Below are 20,791 nucleotides of genomic sequence, written 5' to 3'. Positions count from 1 at the left end.
TGCAGAGGTAAGACAGGTGTTCTGCCTGGGTGCCTCCTGCACGCCAGGGCTGGAGCAGGCACCGGCTGGGAGGGCGTGGCTGATGGGAAAGGGAGGCGAGGGAGCACAGCTGGGGCGTTGCTGGGGCGAAGGCCAGGTCTGTTCCTTCCAGCAGGGCTGCTGTTCCCAGCAAGGTGAACTCTGTTTCTCAGAGATAGAGGGTGTTGTGTGGGGGAGGGGGGGCGGTGGAGGAGGAGATTGGGACAACTTCCCAGATTGGAAGTCTGGAAGAAATTGGGAGAGCAGGGGTAGGAGCTCGGAAAATCTTTTCAGACCCAGAAGGGTGTCCTTCCAAGTTTTAAGTCTGAGAGCTTTGAGCTTGGAGTGTGAGATGGGAAGACCACTTTGAAGGGTGATAATGGGAACTTCTCTGGTCCCCAGAGGCCACGGCACCATGCGGTTGGCCCATTATGCCCATGACTGAGCAGCTCACAGAGGAAAAGGTGGGGTTCCCTTGTCCTCATTGTCATTGGGGCCCCACCCAACTTCAGCACATTAAGTTAGCTATCTCCACAGGACCAACTCTGTCCTTCCTTCTTTCTCGCCTTTCCTTCTGGCTTCAGCATTCTGAAGCCCATGGAAATTCTCTCCAGACTTCCTGCAGGAATCAGCTGACCTAATCACTCTGTAATTCTGACATTTATTTTACTTACTTTGTAAAGATTTTATTTATTTATTTTTAGAGGGAGGGGGAGGGAGGGAGAGAGGGAGAGAAACATCAGTGTGTGGTTGCCTCTTGCACACCCCCTACTGGGGACCTGGCCCACAACCCAGGCATGTGCCCTGACTGGGAGTTGAACCAGCAACCCTTTGATTCATAGGCCAGCATTCAAGCCACTGAGCCACAGCAGCCAGGGCTGAAATTCTGGCATTTACACATAGAGAGAAGCCCTTTCATCAGATGTGTGCACAAAACTCCCCCGGCCCTTCCTTCCAGGGTGGAAAACTCTGGCAGTATTTCCCCTTCTCCCCATAAAGCATGTGGCTTATGGATGACGCCAAAATCAGTGGCCATTCTTCAGTTTTGGCTTGGCTGTGAAAAGGCTCTCCCCTGCGTGGCGGAGAGGCAATGAGATGGGTTTGGAACTCCGGGTGCGATCTGAACAGGGTGGACATTCGAAAACACCCGCAGTGGGCCCCAGTCTGCGTCTGGGACTAAGAGCATTTTTAGGGCCATCCTCCAACTTCCACCCGCCAGAGCAGAACTCTCCTCTTGCAGGTCCCTCTCCCGCCAAACCCTTGTCAACGGAGGGGAGGTGGAGGCACTCACTGCTCATTGGCTGACTGGCTCCCATGAGTCAGGTGACAGGCGGGGGGTGTCTAAACCCTTATTGAGACTCAGGTGCTTCTGACGGAGTCTCGAAAATCAATACAATTGATATCACGCAGACCTACTGCTTCATCGCTGGCTTTTGATTTTCTTTTCAAGGAGACAAGAAACGTCTTCAGAGCAAGACGGACCCGTGGAGGCTGGAACCAGCCTCGTCTCTTTAATGGCCTCTTTCGAGCTTGGATGATTGATCCCCTTTCGAAATACCCTGTCCACAATCTTGCTTAAGCACGTGGTCACTTGTGAAACGCAGAGGGAGCATGGGGCCTAGCCACCAATAAAGGAGCCCCCAATTTACTCGGGCTGCCCTTCCGGCCTCCTGGAATGAGAGAGATGGTGAGGGGTGTGCGTGCGCGGGGACAGAAACGCTGGTGACGGTGACGGCGTTGGGGAGACTCCCGGTGGGCAGATCAGACTGGCAGCCCCGGGGCCCTGGGAAGGAAGTACAGCCTTCTACAACCACGCGGGGCTCCTCCCCCAAATCTCGTGGTACCTCACCACCCCACTTTGTCTTCCTCATAGTATCTTCCTGATCTGGGCTGCTCCCTCTCTCCTTTTTAAAGATTTTATTTATTTATTTAGAGAGGGGGAGGGAGGAGGAAGAGAGGGAGCGAAATATCAATGTGTGTGCAGAGCTAGCAGCTCCTAGGACGCGGTTGAAGGAACGAAGGGTGGACGGAGGGGAAAGGGAAGGGGAAAGGGAATGCTGGTAGGAAGCTTGACATGAAATGGACTCGGGATGGTGACGGTGACAATAAGGAGAGGCCACAGTAAGGGGCCAGGATGTACATTGGTCTGATCCCATCTTCTTTAAACTGAAGCTTTGAGTCTGTGGAACGCAGCCGTTGAACCCGATGAGCCACCCTATACATCTACCTCAGGGGTTTCAAAAGTGAGAAAACCTTGGAGGAAGGCATGAACTGAACTCTTGATTTGGGGGACCTTGGCATTGCTGAGGTGGCCTGCTCCCAGGTAGAGGTGAGGAGGAAGGTGGCCTCCAGTTGTGCAGCGCAGTCATTGGGGATGGAGTCGACTCCCAGGGACCAGGAGGAATCTCTCCCCATCCCCTCCTCTGCCCCGCCCCATGGCCCAGGCAGACAGCGTGAGGGCAGGGGGCTTCCAGCAAGGGCTTCGGGGAACCTGGCTGAGCCCAGGATTTGCATGCTCCCATCCCCTCTCTCTCTCTCTCTCTCTCTCTCTCTCTCTCTCTGCACAATGACATTTTGCAGGAGATTAATTCCCTGGGGATCAGCTTGTCCTAAACCTTGATAATCCCGATTTGTGGTTTAATTCAGTGGCCTGAGTATCTTACACGGGGAGAAGGAGGTAGGAAGCCAGAGGGGAAAGAGCAGACTGAGCCTCCAGGAAATCAAGGAGGAGCGGGGTGAGCTCCCTCTCATGCCTGTTGAATGAACCGTTTCCAAGCACAGTCTCACCCAGTACCCTGTGGCTCACCCCCTGGCTGGTGCACCTCCCTGCTGCCCAGAGAAGGAAACAGAGGGAGGTGTTTGAGGCAGATGGAGTAGGAAGGGGGGAGGTAGAACTATGTTTGGCTTTAAAAAAAAAAATCCTCACCCGAGGATATGTTTATTGATTTTAGAGAGAGAGGACAGGGGAGAGAGAGAGTGAAACATCGATGGGTGCCTCCTCGTGTGCACCCTGACCAGGGATGGAACCCACAGTTTAGGTAGGTGCCCGGACCGGGATTGAACCTGCAACACTTTGGTGTAGGGGACGACGCTCCAGCCAACCGGCCCACCTGGCCAGGGCTGTGATGAACTTTTTTTTTTTTTAAGATTTCTTTCTTTATTTATTTTTAGACAGAGGAGAAGGGAGGGAGAAAGAGAGGGAGAGAAACATTGATGCGTGGTTGCCTCTTGTGCGCCCCCTACTGGGGACCTGGTCTGCAACCCAGGCATGTGCCCTGACTGGGAATGAACCAGTGAGCCTTTGGTTCTCAGGCCTGCGCTCCTTCCACTGAGCCAAACCCGCCAGGGCTGATGAACTTTTTGAATCTAACAGAATAGACTATTTTAATGCAAGAGGAAGCTGGGGAAGAGATGGACTGGTCATAGGGACTTACGATTACATGAACTCAAAAGATGCTGTGAGTCTTCGGGATTTTTGCAACAGCAACTGGACCCCAGTCCCATTCCCATTTCCATATGTAGATTCTTCCTCCTTAATCTAGTTCTAGAGATGTAATGCCCTTCCCCCGCCCCAATCCTGGCAAAGCTCTGTCAGCCTAACCTCTCCAGTCCCCACACCCCTCCCCCCTTTTAGGGGTTCAGTCCTCCACAAACGCTTGATCCACCAGGTGGGGAGAGACTGGGGTTTCCGAACCTCCTCAGCGAGACATCATCTTCACAAACTCTGCGAAGAAAAGCCCCTGGTGAGGTGTCTGTTCGTAACAGCAGCGACCTTACCTTTTTGTGTCTCTCCTACGTGTCGGGAAGGGCGGGTGATCCTTGGGAAATTACTCGGCTTCTCAGTGCCTTGATTTCTTCATCGATACAATCAGAAGCCACCTTATATGGTTTGTGAGATGGTTAAACAATATAATGCTTATAAGTCACAGTAAGTGCTCAGTAAATAATAATGACAAGTGCCTTATGTCACCATTGCAACCCATCCTAGAGGGGTAGGCACCACGTCGCAGATGAGCAAGCCAAGGCCAGTGAGGCTGACCAATGAGGTCGAGTGGGGGATGAATGGCGAACCCCGGAATGAACGCAGGTTGTTCTGACTTTGCTGGGACCCCGCGTCCCGTGAACTTACTGGTCCCGCCCAGCTCTTGAGGTCGGTCTGTCCTTCCCCTGCCCGTGGTGGGCCTGAGGCTCTGTCTCCGCTACGGTCTATGTCCTGCCTCTTCCAGAGCTTCACTGATGCCCACGGCACCGCCGAGCCTGGCCAGACCCAGCAGCACCCACAACGCTGGCTACGTCGCAGCGATGCAACAAATGTGGACTAAGCATTGGGAGTTCTCGAGCAGAGACGGTTCAGGGAAGACCCCTCACGTCCCACCTCCCAGGATTTCACAGCCTAGGAGGCAGACACAGCCGACACACCCAGGCCTGCAGCGGTAGCTTCCTTGGGGGGAGGAAGAGGAAGATCTGTACGACCCCAGCGCTGGGACTAATACACCCAGCTAAGGACGAAGGGGCGCTTCTCAGCAGAGGGCTCACTGGCATCAATTCCCGAGGGATGGATAAGGTCCCTATGGCCTGGGAAGGGTGTGGTGTGTGGAAGGGACACACCGGGTAGAAGGGGACAGAAGCTGGGGAGAGCAGAGCACGTGCCCAGGGTGCACCAGAATGTGGGAGTTCACAGGGTGGTCACAGAAGATACGGTGAAGGGACGGGGTCGGGTCTCTGATGTACTTGAACCTCAGACTAAGAATCTGGACTTGGGTCTTCAGGCAGCCGTCAGATGCTACGATTTTTGGACCAGAGAGTGTCTTAAGGAGAACTTGATGTGCCCACCTTGTCTCCCACAAAAACGGCCTCCGCCCCCACCCACCTGGGTCTCCAGGCTTTTTCATTCCTCCAGTCACTCAATCCAGTTACTCTGGGCTGGGGACTGGGGACATGGTGAAAGACTGAGTCGGTGGCCCAGGAGGAAACAGGCTATAAACTAACATAAGCCATCGTGACGCCGTGGGTCAGGATTACTGCAGAGGCCTGCACGGGGGTTATGGGGTCACCCAGCCCGGTCTGCAAGGTGGGGACGCCTTCCAGGAACACAGCTAAGAGTTAGCCAGCAGAAAGAGAAAAGGGTGCTCCAGACAGAATGGCGACAGGAGTGAGGACAAGGAGAGGTGGCATATGATTCCTTTCAACTTCTTCCAGAACTTCCGGAGAAAGGTATCGTCATTACCCCATTTTGCAGATGTGAAAACCAACAGTTACAGTGAACAAGCCATAGGTCAAGGCCACGGAGTTAGTAAGAGACTGAATTTGAACCCCGTGAATCTGACCCCAGAGTCTCAGCTACTAACCAGTATGATCTTCTGATGGGACATTTTGTTCCAATGACAAAGGTGCCTAGTGAACACAAAGGGACCAGGGGAGGTGGACGTGAGTCCTGCCCCAGCACGCACAGGATTGTGGTCCTGGACACGGTGTTCCCAGCAGCAGCCAGGGGCAGGAACAAGGCAGGGAGAGACCCTGAGGTCTTTGAAATGACGTGGGCAGAAAGGGCTGCAATAAAAACCCTTCCCAACCCTGCTGCCCTCCCGCCCCCCTCCCAACCTAAAACTGGAGGACAGGTGAGAAGGGACAGCCGACTTGGAAAGTCACACGGGGTGTTGGAGTGGAAAGCGTCACCTTCAAAGTTGACAGTGCCGTCCCCATTCACATCGGCTTCCTGGACAACCTCGGCGATCTCCCGGGCGGTCAGCTGCTCCCCCAGAAGTCTTTCCATGGCCTGCCGCAGCTCTCCCAGGGTGATCTCCCCGTCGCCGTTGGTGTCAAACTGAACAGGGGCAGAAGGGGGACGATGCGGTTGACCCTCGAATGACTCGGAGGCAAGGGGCGTCAACCCCCTGTGCAGTCAAAAATTCACCTATAACTTTTGACAACCCCCCCCAAACTCAACGATGAACTGCCTACTGCTGACCAGAAGCCTCACTGATAACATACACCAGTCCATTAACACGCATTTTCCATGTTGCGTGTGTTTTGCACTGTGTTCTTACCACGGAGCAGACCAGAGGGAAGAAAGTGGGTATGCAGAAAATCACAAGGTTCATCTGTGAGGTTTTCAAATTGTCACAAATCACCAAAAACTTTTCCAATATGTTTATTGAAGAAAAGTCGCATATAAGTGGACTCGTGCTGTTCAAACTCATGTTGTCCAAGGGTCAACTGTATTAGCAATAATGAATAATAATAATAACAATAATAATAATAATAATACGCCCTGGCCAGGCGGCTCGGTCAGTTGGAGCACCATCCCATACACGAGAGGACTGCAGGTTCCAGCCCCAGCTGGGGCACGGGTGGGAGGCAACCAATCGATGTTTCCCTCTCTCCCTCCCTGCTTTTCTTTATAAAGTCAATAAACATATCTCTGGATGAGTGTTTTAAAAAACAATTTTTTTAAGTTAAAAGGAACAAACGAAATTAATTTTAATCATTGATTTTATTTAACCCCATATTTCAAAAATATTACCACTTCAGCATGCAATCAGTTGTAAAATTATGAGTGAGTTGTGTTACCTTCTCTTCCCACAGACTGGGTTTCTCAGGCTCAGCGCACTTCCACACCGAGGGCGTACGCAGTGCAGTACGTACTTAACGTGCTTAGTCACCCAACTCGGCCCACAGGGCCTCCTGAGCTAAGGAGACTGAGCTGCCTCTGGAGTGTGCTGGGCGCTTATAGCCTTTCTCAGTTCAGACACCAAATGTTGTCAGAAACACCTAGTCTGTGCGTAGGCTTCACAAAATTTGTACTCAGAAGGGAGACGCGCACACCCAAGTTGTTCTCCGCAAATGTTTGCCAGTAATTGCATCGAGTATTCTTTTAAAATTGAAACAAATTGAATTTATAGTCAACTGAATCTACATGGGAATTAAATAAATGACAAGTGAAATTAATCAAAAGTAGATAAAATTAAAATTTCAGGTCCTCAGTCATACTCGTCATATTTCAAAGGCTCGATTGCCACAGTGAAGTGGCCGGCGGCTACCGGCTAGGACGGAGCGTTTCCATGACCACAGGAAGTTCGGTGGGATGCTGCCGCTCCAGGCCTTTCTGTGGAACTGGGAGAGCCGATCCCACAGCCAGTAGGTGGAGATCTCCTGGTTTCAGACCCGTGTTTCCCTGGCTCCAAGGTCTTTCTTTCCAAACTCTGTCCTGTTCTTTGTTTTTGTCTCACAGAGTTGGAAGCTCTCTGAGTGAGCAAAGCATTTTATCAGGGGATAGAAGTGAACCTCAGCAAGTCTCCCATCCCGCACTGCCTGGATCTCACTTTTTTTAAAGATTTCATTTATTTCGTTTTAGAGAGAGGGGAAGGGAGGGAGAAAGAGAGGGAGAGAAGCATCACTGTGCGGTTGCCTATTGCATGCCCCCAGCTGAGGGGCCTGGCCCGCAACCCAGGCATGTGTCCTGACTGGGAATTGAACCGACGACCCTTTGGTTCACAGGCTGGCAATCAATCCACTGAGCCACACCAGCCAGGGCTGGATCTCATTTTAAAAGCATCTCTTCAACAAGTGTGTTAAACCACATGATCTTTGAGTTCCCACCTGGGATCTCACATTTGGATTCCGTCTTCTTATTACAGGCTGGAAGGTGTGTGGCCCTAATGTGTTCTGGAGACTGCAGAATCTTGGGTGAGATCTGTAATCTCTGTGAGCCTCAGTTTCTTCATGTATGAGGGTCAGGTAGGTGAACACTAACCCCTACCCTTACTTGTGAGGGTCACATTGGATAAAATAGGGGGAGGACCCCGTCCATTGCAAGAGCTTGGCATAGGTTCTTTTCCTTTCCTACGAATGCCACCAGAGTGAGGAAATAAAGCTGGTTTGGGTGGGTGCTGCCCATGACTAATCAGGGACCTCTGGGTCTCCGTCAGCCCCCACCAGCATTGTGAAACTCTCTCAACTCACTTCCTTAAAGGCCTCGCGCATCTCCTGGACGCCGATCATCCCCGCCGTTTCCGCAAGCAGTTTGGGGGCCATCAGCTCCACAAAGTCGTCAAAGTCCACACGGCCCCCCACTGAGGAGGGGGAAGGAGGTCTAGTGAGATTCTGTAGGTCCCTACCCTCCATTCCCTCACTCTGCCCATCACGTCTGCTCAAGACATAGCTCTTCTCCAGGCTCTGCCTTCTGGGGCTTTCCCTCTCGGCCAGCTCAAGCCCTCTCGTCTCCCGAATCTGAACGGGAGCGAGCACACAGGGGCGGCAGTACCTAACTGTCCGAGTAACCTGGAACCAATCCCGTCATTGGCTCACACCTACGCTCCCTCACTGTAGGTCTATAGAAGGAAGGGTATGAACTAAATGAGCACCAGCGTCTCTTCCAGATACGAATCCTACCCCGTCCTTGCATTCAACCTTGTTCCCTCAGTAACAGGCCCAGAAGCAAACCCAATACAAATGTTATCCCAAATTTCATCTCAAAATCAGCTCTGGTTGCCGCTAAGAAGACCCATCCTCTGCAACATGACTCACCAACGTTACCCCCAAGTCCAAGTTTGTTTCCTGCATCAACAGCAGGTCTTGTGGTCCTGGTGAGTCTGAGCGGTGATGTTACGACCAACCTTTAACACGCATTTACTGGAGGCTAAGCCTTGACCTGCGTGAGCGCCTTTATCCCTTCCTTCCCACAATCCCCTACAGTAAGGAGTGATATCGTTTTCACTCGACAGATGGGGAAGTTGAGACTCGAGAGTGGGGGTTAACGCCACTTTTTCAAAATGACCACAATTAGCAAATAATAGAACTGGGACTCGAACCCAATCTACCTCTGACTCACCGTTCCAACCTCTTCAAATGCTGCCTCCCTACATATACGCTGATCCATTTCCTTCCAGACCTCTAGTCCCTCTCACCCTCCTCCCTGTCTCCACCTCCTACTCTCAGCCTGTGTATCCTCACCAATTACATCCTTCGCCTTCCCCTGCCCCAGTGCTTCCTCCCACTCCCCGGCTCACGGTTCATGCGGATTTGCTGGCCCAGTTCAGCCAGCTCCATCTCTGTGGGCATGTAGCCCATTGTCCTCATGAGATTTCCCAGATCCTTACAAGAGATGAACCCATCTCGGTCCTTGTCGAACTCAAGAAACGCCTCCCGAAGCTCTGAAAGTTAGGAGAGAGCTATGGAGGAACTTGAAACCGTCAATGGGGAAGAGTGGCATCCCTTGAAACCACCGGTGAGGCACAGACTAGAGATTACTCACAGGAGAACACATTTTTTAAAATCAAAATTTCAATAAGGAATGATGTACGAAATGTGTTAGAAGACAAATGATTCCTGAGGCCTCCAAACAACAGCATTGAAGTCCTTCAAAGTGTTGGGTGAAAATAAGTTATGGGAAATGCCCAAACCATCGACAGAAAAACCAATAATCTTGGATTCATCTTAAAACTAACGTGTCCCTCCTGGGTCTCTGAGACACTCGGGGGTGGGCATGCCTTCTAAAGACTGGGAAGTGCCTACACCGCCATGAGAAAGAGTTCCGCAAAATCACGGTTGAGCGAAAAGAGAGCGATGTGAAATTTTCAGGTCAGGGGACTCACACTGAGATGCACAAAGGGGCAGAGACAGCGAGCGGGTGGGTGGTGATGTGGGGGCATTTGGGGAGGAGAGTGTTACCTTCGATCTCATCTTGTCCCAGGGGTCGTTCCTGGCGGGGAATGCGCGGGAGATGGAATTTGGAGAGGGGTCAGGGGTCCAACGTGCAGTTAGTTCTCCAAACATGTCCCCACGTTCTCCCACCCTTTCCTCTTCCTCTTCCAATCCTTGCTCCCCCGTACGCCTCTCACTTCCTCTCTCCCATCCCTGAGCCTTGATCCCTCTCCTCTGCCATCCGATCCACCCCCTCCTGCTACAGAGGAAGAAAGTGAACCTCACAATCCCAGCGACAGGTTCAGAGCGCTGACTGAGCCGGGCAGCTTCCATAATCTTTCTGTTTAAACCTCAGCACCGCTCTGTGAGGTCAATCCGAACACCATTCCCGTCTCATTTAAGAGGAAGCCGAGGAGCAAGAAGGCTGAGGAACCTGCCCAAGGTCACACAGCTCACGGTGCAGCAAGCCAGCTGCAGCGGGTGCTGTGATTTGAACTCAGGGCCCCTGACTCCCAGGTCAGAATTCTCTCCACCACGGACGGAGCCCATGGAGTCTTTCTCCCAAGAGCTGGCGTCGCCCTTGTGTGGGGGCCAGTGTCAGCCGCATCCGGAGGGGTGGTTGGGGCCACACGACCAATTCCTAAAAGCTTTAAGAAGTTGCAATCATTTTTGCTGCCACCCACTCGCGGCATACCTGAAGGGACAGGCTTGGCTATGAGGCCCCACACCTGGGGAATTCCACCAACCTCCGGCCTCTTTCACCCGTTTCCCTTTACCCTTGGAGCCCTTCCCTAACCTCTTTTCTTATTATCCCCGTCCCCCTATAGCTCCTCCCTCTATTGCTATAATTATTATTATTTAAAGATTGTAGTTATTTATTTTTAGAGAGGGGAAGGAAGGGAGAAAGAAGGGGAAAGAAACATCAGTATATGGAAACATCAATGTGTGGTTGCCTGGGGCGCCCTCTACTGGGGACCTGGCCTGAAACCCAGGCATGTGCCCTCATTGGGAATCCAACCCGTGAACCTTTAGTTTACAGGCCTGTGCTCAATCTAAGCCACACCAGCCAGGGCTAATTATTATTATTTGATTTAAAGACGGACAAAGATGCCCATTGCAACCAAACAAATCTGGCTCTGCCACTGACTAATCACATACGCTTAAAGCAAGCGACTGCATGGCTCACAGCCTCCGTGTCCTCATCTGTAACATGGGAATCACGATGTTCCCGACTCGCCAGCAGTTCTGAGGATTAAATGACATCAGAGCCCTTTGCCCAGGGCTGGGCGCACAGCAATGACTTCGTAAGTGGCAGCCATCATCGTCATCATCCCATCATCATCATCACCATCACCATCGTCACCACCGCCAGTACGGGTGGCTGTCCATGTAGAAAACTGATGACGGTCGCCCGTACTGACATCACCCCAGTTCCTCCTTCATTTTTTCACCCCCTTCACCTCCCTCCTTTAGCGCCTGACTCCCAATTTCACCCTCACCCGTTTGGCGGAGCCGCCAAGTCCCCACCGCGCTCCCCAGATTCTCCTGCCTTCCTAACTTACGCTCCCCCAGCCTGTTCCCCTCGTTCCCTGCGCCCATCCCGCCCCTTCTCTTCCTCACGGGTCCAGCTCCCCTGGCCCTGCCCGCCACCCGTCCCCAGTGTCCCCCACCTCACCCGCTGTTTCTCAGCGATGCCTTTCCGCAGAAAGATGCAGGCGGGACCCATGGGGAACTGCATGGAGGGGCCGGGCAGCGCTCACTGATCTCTAGACGGGTCCCCTCCTTCTCAGCCCCCTCGGTGGCTCAGCCTCCTTATCTCCTTCTCTTACCACTTTTCTGCCAACCCTTCCTGCCTCTCCTGGCCTCTCCCTCGGTCCCTGTGTCCCAGAGCTGTGACAGCTGGGCGGGAAATCTCTCCTCGGGACGGGAGGGACGGGGAGGGGTCAGAGCGGTTCGTGCCTCCCCATCTGGCTTGAGCGAGCCGGGAGGGGCAGCCGGTGTCAGGCTCTGACCCTTTATTAGCAGCATGGAATTGGAAAGAGTTTAAAGAGTGGGGATTAGAGCGGAGGGCGTCCATTCGTTCACTCGGCGCTCCAGCAAGGGTGACGAGGGCTCACTCGAGACCCGGCCTCTGCTGGCCTCTGCGGGCCTCTGCTCGCGCAGACACCGCGAGGACGTCCCACGGCAGTGACTTTGCAGAGCTTGCTGCGCGCCCTGCCCTGTGCAAAGGGCTCTGCGTTCCGGATGCCATTTAATCCTCAGAACTGCTCGCGAGGTCGGGATCACTGTCATTCCCATGTTACAGATGAGGACATGGAGGCTGTGAGCCGTGAAGTCGCTTGCTTTAAGCTTTTGGAATTAGGCAGCGGCAGGGCCAGGGCTGTTTGGTTCCAGTGGGCACCTTTAGTTAGGTCTCAAGGAGCTGTTGAGGAAGTCAGGAAAGTGCACCAATGAGCAGGCCGCAGGAATTAGGTGACAGTCTGACCCCAGGAAGGAGGCGTGTGTAGCGGCTAAGAGGTTGGTATTTGCACATCCCTGCTCATCTCTTCCTTTCATCCCGAATGATCTGGGGTCAGGGGAGGGGAGAGGTGGGAGCAAGGCAGGCAGCTATGCTGGTGCGGGGGTCACGTGAGAGGCCATGCTGGTGTCAGAGCCCAAGGAAGGCCTGAGGGTGGGAGAGGACTGGGGGGGGAGCAACATTGCGGCCAGCCAGAGCTCACATCAGGTTTGGAGTGAGGGAGGTGTCCCCACAGAGGGGCAGCCCGGCCCGCGGGTTGCGGCCTGGGAAGGGAGGATGAACCAAGGGTGGGCGGGCGGGCAGCCTGGGGTGCACACTGGGGCACGAGCTGAGTGAGGGGGCCCGACGCAGGTGTCCTCGCCTGGCATGGGGGTGTGTACGAGGACGTCCACTCGTGGGGGTGGCACGGTGGAGGGCGCTGAAGCCAGGTCAGGGCGAGAAAGGTGTCCCCGCAGAGGGGATGGCGATGGAGAAGGGAGGCTGGCTCCATGCGCGGATTGTGTTAAGGACAATGAAGTCCGTGTTCTCAGTTGGAACGGGAAGTCAGGAGCAGGGAAGGGGGGAGCTCCACGGTGCTGGGAGGTGAGGGTCAGGGATTCCCGGCCGCTGTGTGTGCAGGCAACTTGGACGTCTGACCTCCAGCTCTGTCAGAGGACACAGCATCCTGCTGTTGATGACCTCTTGCCCCCAGGTCTTGACCCTTGAACCCCACTCTCTGCTGGAAGGAAGCCAGACTCCTGGGAGAAACCTCAGATCAGGCATCTGGAGCAGGAAGTGGGAGGTGAGCCCAGAACACCCCGTCCTGCCATAAAGCGGGAATGCTGTTTCGGGGACAGAGGGCAGCTCAAAAGAGTGTCATTGGGCACGTCAGGGGCGGTTTGAAAGTCAAAGTAATATCAAATTATACCGGGTAAGGTAGGAAACCAGGAGTCCACACGGATTGTTTTAAAAATCAGTGGAAAGTGTGATGATATCTGCATAGCTCAAATACCCCCTTACAAAATACCAATTTCAAAGGAGAGTTGCTTCATAGTGGGGAAACCAGGCGGACACTACCTGAATCAGGTGATCGAAATGAACACCATCAGCAACGTGTCATGTGGAAAGCGACTTCATTTATATGCACGTGTGGACTGCAGACACCGCCCCAGAGCCCGCGCCAAGCATCATCCCCCTGGACTGGTTTCAACAATTTCTTTTCCTTTTTTTTAAAAAAAGATTTTATTTATCTATTTTTAGAGAGACAGGAAGGGAAGGAAAGAGGGAGAGAAAAATCGATGTGTGTTCGCTTCTTGTGCGCTGCCAGCTGGGGACCTGGCCCGCACCCCAGGCGTGTGCCCAGACTGGGAATTGGACTGGTGACCCCTCGGTTTGAAAGCAGGCACTCAATCCACTGAGCCCCACCAGCCAGGGCAGAATATGCGTTTTCAATTGCACCGGCCACATTTCAAGTGCTCACCAGCTGCCGCTGGCTGCTGGCTGTCACACTGCACAGCCGGACGGAAGATATTTCCGTCCCTGCAGAAAGCTGTGCTGGAGGCGCTGGCTCAGACAGTCGGGCCTGGTGCTGTCACACGCTAGCCGAGCGTGAACTCACAGAGCGCACCCCAGGGCTCAGCACAGACCCTGACACACAGTAGGTGTTAATAATTATTTATTGACAGAAAAATGACTGAAGAACCCCCCAGCTTAAACCCCCCCCCCCCCCACACACACACAGACCCGCGCACTGTGACTGCACTCGGGGCCTGCTCCCCAGAGGGCTGTCCCCGGGGGGCCCGCCCCGGCTGCCCTGCGCTGCCCAGGGTCTAGTAGAAGTCCTCCCGGTCGGAGTCTGCGTCTGCACCTTGCTGGTTCTGGATCTGACTCTGCTTCCTGTACAGACAGGCCACCTGGGGAGAGGGGCCGGAGGTGGTCAGAGCCAGGGGCTGCCCGCCCGCCTGCCATCCTGGGCCAGCGCCCACTTCTCCGGGAAGCTGGCCCCACCAGGCAAGCCTGCCCCCTCCCTGGGGCCTCACCTGGGCACTGGTGGTGGCTGCCTCTGGCTTCTTGTCTTCACGGACACGAATAAACCGAGGGAAGCGAAGGGAGATCCCCTTCTCACTGTCCACCTGGGGAGGCAGGGGGACGATGGGCACCTCCAGGGTCCCGCCCTCAGTCCTCACGAACAGCTCCCTGACAACACCCCCTCCCCGCTCCCGCACCTGTGATGCCCACAGTGGGGCCCACAGTGGGGCTCAGCAACGGGCTGCTGCGAGGATTACAGAAGGTAGTGAAGACCTCGGGCCCTAGCTGGCGCACGGGAAGTGTAAGAAACGCCAGCGGTGACAGTGGTTAGTAGTATTGGGGCCGAGAGGCACAGCAGCGGAGTCAGGGTGTGGACCCTGGAGCCAGAAGGGGGGGTGGGGGGGTGTCAAGTCCCAGCTCCCAACTCCCAGGGCCGTGAGGCCCAAGGCCAGGTGCCGAAGCTCCCTGGGACTCTGTTCCCCATCGTCCACTGGGGCTGTGCAGCGTTTCTGTGGGGACAGGCGCCTGTGCCCTGCTCCATGACGTGCGAGCCGGGGACCCTGACTTCGCCAATGAGAAGACACAGGAACGAAATTTGATCCAAAACACGAGTTCTGCCTCTAAATGGAAGTCCGCTTCTAACCAGAAAAGCGTCTGCTAGGTTTTGAGGGATGAGAAGAGAGCCCAGAGGAAGTCCCCTGGTAAACGTGACCCGGGTTCTCCTGAGGGAGGAGGCTGGAGCCGCCCTAGTGTGGGGCAGCGGGCGCCTGCCGCTGTAGCGGGGGAGGACTGAGCCGCTTGTGAGGGAAGGGATTTACAACTTGGTCGCCGGTTGTGCCATAAGCTTCCAGTTAGAAGAACTGTTTTCAAAAACTACCGCAGAGCCCAGTGTGAGGCTATGATAGGAAACGGAGCCCCTTCACTGTTTTCTTTCTACCCCTCGGGCATTTCTTTAAAAAAAAAAAACCATGAGATTTTTGACCCCATTATCTGACACCCAAATAAAACGCAAGCTCGAGTTTTCCCAATCATCACCCAGGAAGGGCAGACCACCACTCTCCCATCTGAATTCCCTTGGAGGGTCTACCCCAGCCCTGGCCACTCACCAGGCCCCGGGCTGCAGGGTAGATCGGGGAGAGGGAGAGGTCGGCGCACTTGACCTCCCACACCATGCGGGGCTCCAGCCAGTGGTCGGGGGCCACGGCACCATCTGCCTGGACGTAGGAGCGCGGGGTGGGCAGCACCAAGGCCTGTAGTGAGCGGCGGGAGATGGAAGAGAGGGTCTTGGGTCTGAGTCAAGGCTGAGGGTTGGGGGTTGGGAAGTAAAACCATGGGGCGGGGAAGACAGACAGACACACAGACACTCAAAGTATGAAGTCAGGGATGGGGGTGGGGAGAAATGGGAGGAGGGAAGAAATGAAAGATGGAGACCCCAGGAACTGAGACAAGAAATTAAAGACTAACAGAGATACAGAGAGGGACAGAGACCCAGAGAGAGAGAGAGAGAGACAGAGAGAGAGAGAGAGAGAGAGAGAACCACAGAATGAACAGAAACAGAACCAGAGACACCAGCACACAGAAGGACAGTCACACCCGAACACCTGTGACCACAAACACTCCCACTTAGTAATAAGGGCTCAGCTAGCACCCTACGGACTGACTCAGGGAACCCTGCAACAGCGCCCTGCCCCACGACTGCCCCCCCGTCCCTGACTGGTGTCACTGGCTAGTGGCCAGCACAGCTGGGACTTGAACCAGGACCGGCTGGGCTCCAAAGCCGGCTCACTGTCCACTGCCCTGTCTGTACCCTGAGCCCCGAAACGAGTCAGTGAGGCTGGGAGCCCCACACGCACGGAGAGTGCGCTGCACCGCTCACCTGGAGGTTCCGGTGGTGCTCCTCCAGCTCCTCGTCACTGAAGCCGGTGCCAAGCTGCGGGAAGGGCAGGGAGGGTCAGAGGCTGGGCACTGCCTCCCTGCTCCCACCCCTGAGGACCGGAATCTGTACACCAGTGGCCCCCACCCCGCTCCAGCCTCGGCAGCACCCACAGAAGCCACTGAGGAAGGGCCGGGATGCTGAGCACCCAGCCTACCCCTTCACACACCCTGGATGTGGGGACCTACCATCTGGGCCACCGTGCCTGCTCCTCCTGCTCCGTCTCCCTGGCCCGGAAGTCTTGGTATTGGGCCCCCCGACATCCCGCCCGCCCCGTAACTGCTGTCATGTCCAACCTGAACACCACCAAGAGTTTTCTCTCGCCCACCAACGCAAAAGGCTAAAGAATATTCCCTGGTGCCGGCACAAGAGCAAGACGGACAACTTCTGTACCGGCAGCTGTAAAATTTCCCACCTTTTGTCCAGGCAGCGGCTCCCGCAGAAAACTATTCTAAGTAAATAACGTAAAATGGTGACAGACGGGTGGCCACAGACAATTGTGAAATGTAAAATCACTCCTACCACGGCCGTGAGTGAGCACACGCAACCTGCGGACCGGTTCACAAGAACAAGGCCGCAACAACGACCAGGCACCCGCAGGGGTGGTTCAGGAACGGCCCGACTACACGGGACTCTCACGGAGCTCTCAGCGCCTCGTTCGTAAGGGTCCTGGATGGCGCGTGAAAACCCGCTCACATTCCTCATCACTGCGACTCAAACACATCTGACAGTGTGGAAAACACAGTACTTGTAGGGCCAAGAGCAGGAAACAGAATTACTTGTAGAGAAGGAACACAATTTTATAAAAATAAAGCATTCCTGTCCTGGCTGGTGTGGCTCAGTGGATTGAGCGCAGGCTGTGAGCCAGGTCTCTAGTAGAGGGTGCGCAGGAGGCAACCACACACTGATGTTTCTCTCCCTCTCTCTCCTTCCCTTCCACTCTCTCTAAAAATAAATAAATAAAATCTTTAAAAGATAAAAATTTTGAAAGAAGCATTCCCTTAAAAGTGATTAGGGGTTGCCTCTGGCAGTGGAATTGTGGGTGATATTCTGTTTCTGTGGCAAAAGCCCCAAATATGTTAGATCAACAATGTGTGCGGCTTTCAACAAAATGAAAAACCCCTACATTTCCCAGGCTCCCTTGCAGCAGGGCTGGGCCGCAGAGCAAGGTTCCAACCCATGCAACTTAAGAAGTAGCAGAAGTTGCTCACTGGCTAAGGCTGACTCAGGCAGCCCGTTCTCCCTCTGCCTATGGGCCGAGCATGTGTGGCTGTGGTGGCTGGAGCTTCTGCAGCCACCTTGTGCAGAAGAGGCCTGAAGCTTATGACAAAAACCATTGTGGGGAAACCGCCTGGGTCCCTAATGAGAAAAAGAAACTCTTCTCTCACATAAGCCACTGTTATCTGAACTCAATTCCTAAGCGACACAGCTTCCTCCCATCTTTCTACACCAGCCCACTTTTCTATGTGAAGCAAGAGTTACTTTATAGGATCAGAAAAAGTGAAGAGGAACGAGAAAAAAGAATTATCCACTGCGGGGAGGCCCTCCCCAGGGGGAGCGGCATCGACCCCCGCCTGCGCCTTAGCCACGCCCCCAGCACCAACCTTGCAGATGGCCTGCAGCCCCTCGCTGTCTTCATCGTAGCAGGCCAGCAGGAAGCCCCCGTAGCGGCCGGCCCGCCTCCCCCGGCCCAGGTAGGCACCGATCACCACAAGATCCAGGGTGTCACCCAAGCCGTTCAGGTAGTCCTTCTTCAGCTGGGAGGAGGGAAGGCAGAAGATGAGGGGGGACGTCGAGTAATTGGTGGGTTGAGGAGAGACTGGGGTGAGTATGAGAATTTCCATAATGGAGACCGGGAATGGCCGCCATGAGAATGGACGTGGAACGGGCTTATGCCATGGTGCAAACACCCTGGCAAAGGGGAATGCGTAAGGGAAAGAGGCTACTGAGGGGACAGGCCAGACAGGGAGGCCGGGGGCCTTCTGGGCGCTCGGCTGGGGCAGTCAGCCAACCCCCAGAGGAGGCGTTTACAAGGACTTGCAGAAGAGAAGACCCGAGGCCGGTTCAAGACCTGGCTGGTGGCTCGGCTGCTTGGAGCATCGTGCCATGCACCAGAAGGTTGAGGGTTCAGTTCCTGGTCAGGGCATGTATGGGAAGGTTCCGACCCACGCAACTTAAGCAGAAGTAGCAGAAGTTGCTCACTGGCTAAAGCTGACTCAGGTGGCCCGTTCTCCCTCTGCCTATGGGCTGAGCATGAATGGCCGTGGTGGCTGGTTAATGTTTCTCTCTCACATCAATGTTTTTCTCTCTCCCTTCCTCTCTAAATCAATAAGCACATCCGTGGGTGAGGATTAAAAAAGTCCCTTCAAAAAATAAATAAATAAAAGGCTCCTGAGCTCAGACAGGGTGAAGCGTGGGGACTTGAAGTGGACGGCCAGCTCAGGAAAGACTTCCAGGACCAGGGCGCAGCGGGAAGGCTGGCAGGGGGCAAAGTCACCTTCAGCCAGTTGTGCGACCTCTTGGCGATCTCGTAGGTGGCGTGGACATCCAGGGTTTTCACCATCAGCCCCTCGCAGGAATCTGAAGGAGACACAGAAGCACGGCCCGTGTGATGCGGGGCTCACCACAGCCGGAGCAGGGACAGGATTCGGGGTGAATTGTGCAGGACAGAGCTGGGGGTGCGGCAAATGGCAGGCAGGCACCGGCCAGGCGCAGCGGGGTGGGGAGGAAAGCGGGCGCCCTCACCTTTCACCGACTGCTCCAAGAACTCAGCGATCTGGTCCATGTCCTTGGTGTCCAGGGAGGTGGCAAAGACGAACTCGCCCTCTGTCTCCACAAAGTTCTCCCGCAGCAGCTGCCGGCGTCGGGAGAGGGGCTCCCGTACCAGGGACTGAGGGGGGCAGGAGGAAAGGAGGGGACATCATTGCGGAAAGAGAAAAGGCCCTGAAAAGGGGAGTGTAGGGGTCACGAGTCACAGGCCGCTAAGGAAGGACCACGCTGACACCAGGGCTCTGGGAAAGGGAGGGCCGGGCTGGCCAGCAGCAAGGGGGCCGGAGGCCATTCAGACCCTGGTGACCTCAGGAGTGAGGAGCCAGGCCCTGCTGGAGCTTGGATGGTCTCTTGTAACTGAGACTATGGTTCCTTTTTTAATACCAGTTGAATCAAGAATGCATGATCGTTAGGCGACAACACAGACATGCGCCGGAAGGGAAGTGTCCTGTGTGAACGCAGGGTCGGCAGCCTTTCCCTGCGGACAGCCAGACTGTGCTGTACCCTCGGCTCTGTGGGCTGCTCCGCCCGTGCAGCACCGGAAAGAAGCCGAGCAGCTCAGCCGGCCTTCCAGACCTGCTCTCGGGCGTTACCCCTTTGTACAGGCGAGATCTGAGTCAGTCACCAGCTGGGAGGTGTGTGGTTGGAATGCAAAGCCCAGGTGGTCTGCTTCCGGAGTCCGCACACAGCTTTCTGTGCAAAACGTTCCCTGGGATGACTTTGCAGCAGAAAAACACTGGTGATGGACAGGCTTCAGTGTCCGTCTGGAGGGCGAGCAGGGAAACTGGTTTAAAATCAGTACAAGACGGGAACTAAAAGAAGACCCGCCTGCTGGGCCCCAGGAGAGGGGCCGGAAGCACCGAGCGCAGAGTGACTGGGCAGGGGTCACAGAAACGCGACTTCAGCCACGGGGAGAAGCGAATTCAGTCAATAAATGGCTGACGGAGAAAACTCCCATGTTAGTGGCCCAGTATTAACATTCACACTGACCACATTAAAAGTGAGGAATCTTAAAAACTATAATTCACTTAAAAAATAAAAAAACCCAATGTCAACCCAACTTTTTTACGAAGCATGTCTATACCTATTAAAAAATTAGCGGCAAGAGGGTCACTATTTTACATTTCTGCAAGTTGTTCAACGCCTGGCTTAGCACAGGCTGGCTCCTCACACCTGCTCCTGCCCCTGGCCGGCTGCACTCCGAGAAGGAAATCCACCCCTCACGGCTGTGCAATTGGACAGGGAGGCCGCACAGACCCCCTGCAGGGTCCTGGGGACCCCCACGAGTCCTGGGACCGTCCGTACTTTGAGAACTGTTGCCCAGGGGTGGCCCCCCAACTCAGTGGCGTGGCAGGGTGAGAAATGAACCCCACACCACTGGCTCCGGCACTTGCCCCTCACTGCACCGGCAAGCGAAGCCGGAACTCACCTCTCCATTGAGGTAGATGAGATCGAAGGCGTATAGACACACCTGCACCTGGATCTCCGCTGCGTCCACCTCCTGGGTTGCGCAGATTGGGGGGAGGGGGGGTTGGGTGAGGGGAAAGGTGAGCCAGGGCCTGGCTGGGTCCCCTCCCATCGTGCCTGGGGCAGACACTTGTCACCTGCCACTCTCCCCTGCACCCTACCTAATAGGCCACACACCCGTGAGGGTGGCAATGCCGTCAGCCCCAGACACGGAACTGGGATGGCTCTCAGCGGAGCCCAGCCTCATCCATCCCCTTTGCCAGGGTATTTGCTCTCTCAGCCTTGCAGCTATCAGTGGTGACGTGGCACAATTCTGGCCAATGAGAATAAAGAGTTTCCTGGGGTGCGGGTTGTGGGGGCTCCTGGAACAGATGGTCTCTCATAATAAAACAGAGATATAGGAAAATAGAGTCTTCCTCGTTTCTACTTGGCATGCT

General features: G+C 54.8%; 2 protein-coding genes across 9 annotated transcripts in view; both read right to left on the bottom strand.

The window, feature by feature from the left end:
- Positions 1–3,367: 3,367 nt before the first annotated feature.
- Positions 3,368–11,527, bottom strand: LOC128779698 (calcium-binding protein 5-like). Its single transcript, XM_053915546.2, has 6 exons — positions 11,336–11,527; positions 9,688–9,718; positions 9,027–9,170; positions 7,981–8,090; positions 5,695–5,842; positions 3,368–3,742 (listed from the first exon to the last, which is right to left on the bottom strand). Exons 1-6 carry the CDS (start codon positions 11,396–11,398, stop codon positions 3,717–3,719), a joined length of 522 nt encoding a protein of 173 aa, XP_053771521.1. The 5' UTR covers positions 11,399–11,527; the 3' UTR covers positions 3,368–3,716.
- Positions 11,528–13,815: 2,288 nt separating this feature from the next.
- LIG1 (DNA ligase 1) overlaps positions 13,816–20,791 on the bottom strand; it is a 29,531-nt gene continuing 22,555 nt past the window's right edge. For all 8 annotated transcript variants that reach the window (XM_053915115.2, XM_053915116.2, XM_053915114.2 and 5 more), the window contains exons 22-29: positions 20,317–20,388; positions 18,864–19,008; positions 18,616–18,698; positions 17,723–17,875; positions 16,062–16,115; positions 15,292–15,435; positions 14,197–14,289; positions 13,816–14,070 (exon numbers count right to left, since the gene is read on the bottom strand). In XM_053915115.2, coding sequence (XP_053771090.1) covers positions 13,987–14,070; positions 14,197–14,289; positions 15,292–15,435; positions 16,062–16,115; positions 17,723–17,875; positions 18,616–18,698; positions 18,864–19,008; positions 20,317–20,388 — 828 coding nt within the window. In that variant the 3' untranslated portion in view covers positions 13,816–13,986. The remainder of the gene's footprint in view (positions 14,071–14,196; positions 14,290–15,291; positions 15,436–16,061; positions 16,116–17,722; positions 17,876–18,615; positions 18,699–18,863; positions 19,009–20,316; positions 20,389–20,791) is intronic.

This window comes from Desmodus rotundus, chromosome 12, assembly GCF_022682495.2.
Source record: "Desmodus rotundus isolate HL8 chromosome 12, HLdesRot8A.1, whole genome shotgun sequence".
Lineage (NCBI taxonomy): Eukaryota > Metazoa > Chordata > Mammalia > Chiroptera > Phyllostomidae > Desmodus > Desmodus rotundus.
The sequence above is the reverse complement of the archived record's forward strand: the minus strand, read 5'-3'. Positions and strand labels throughout refer to the sequence as shown.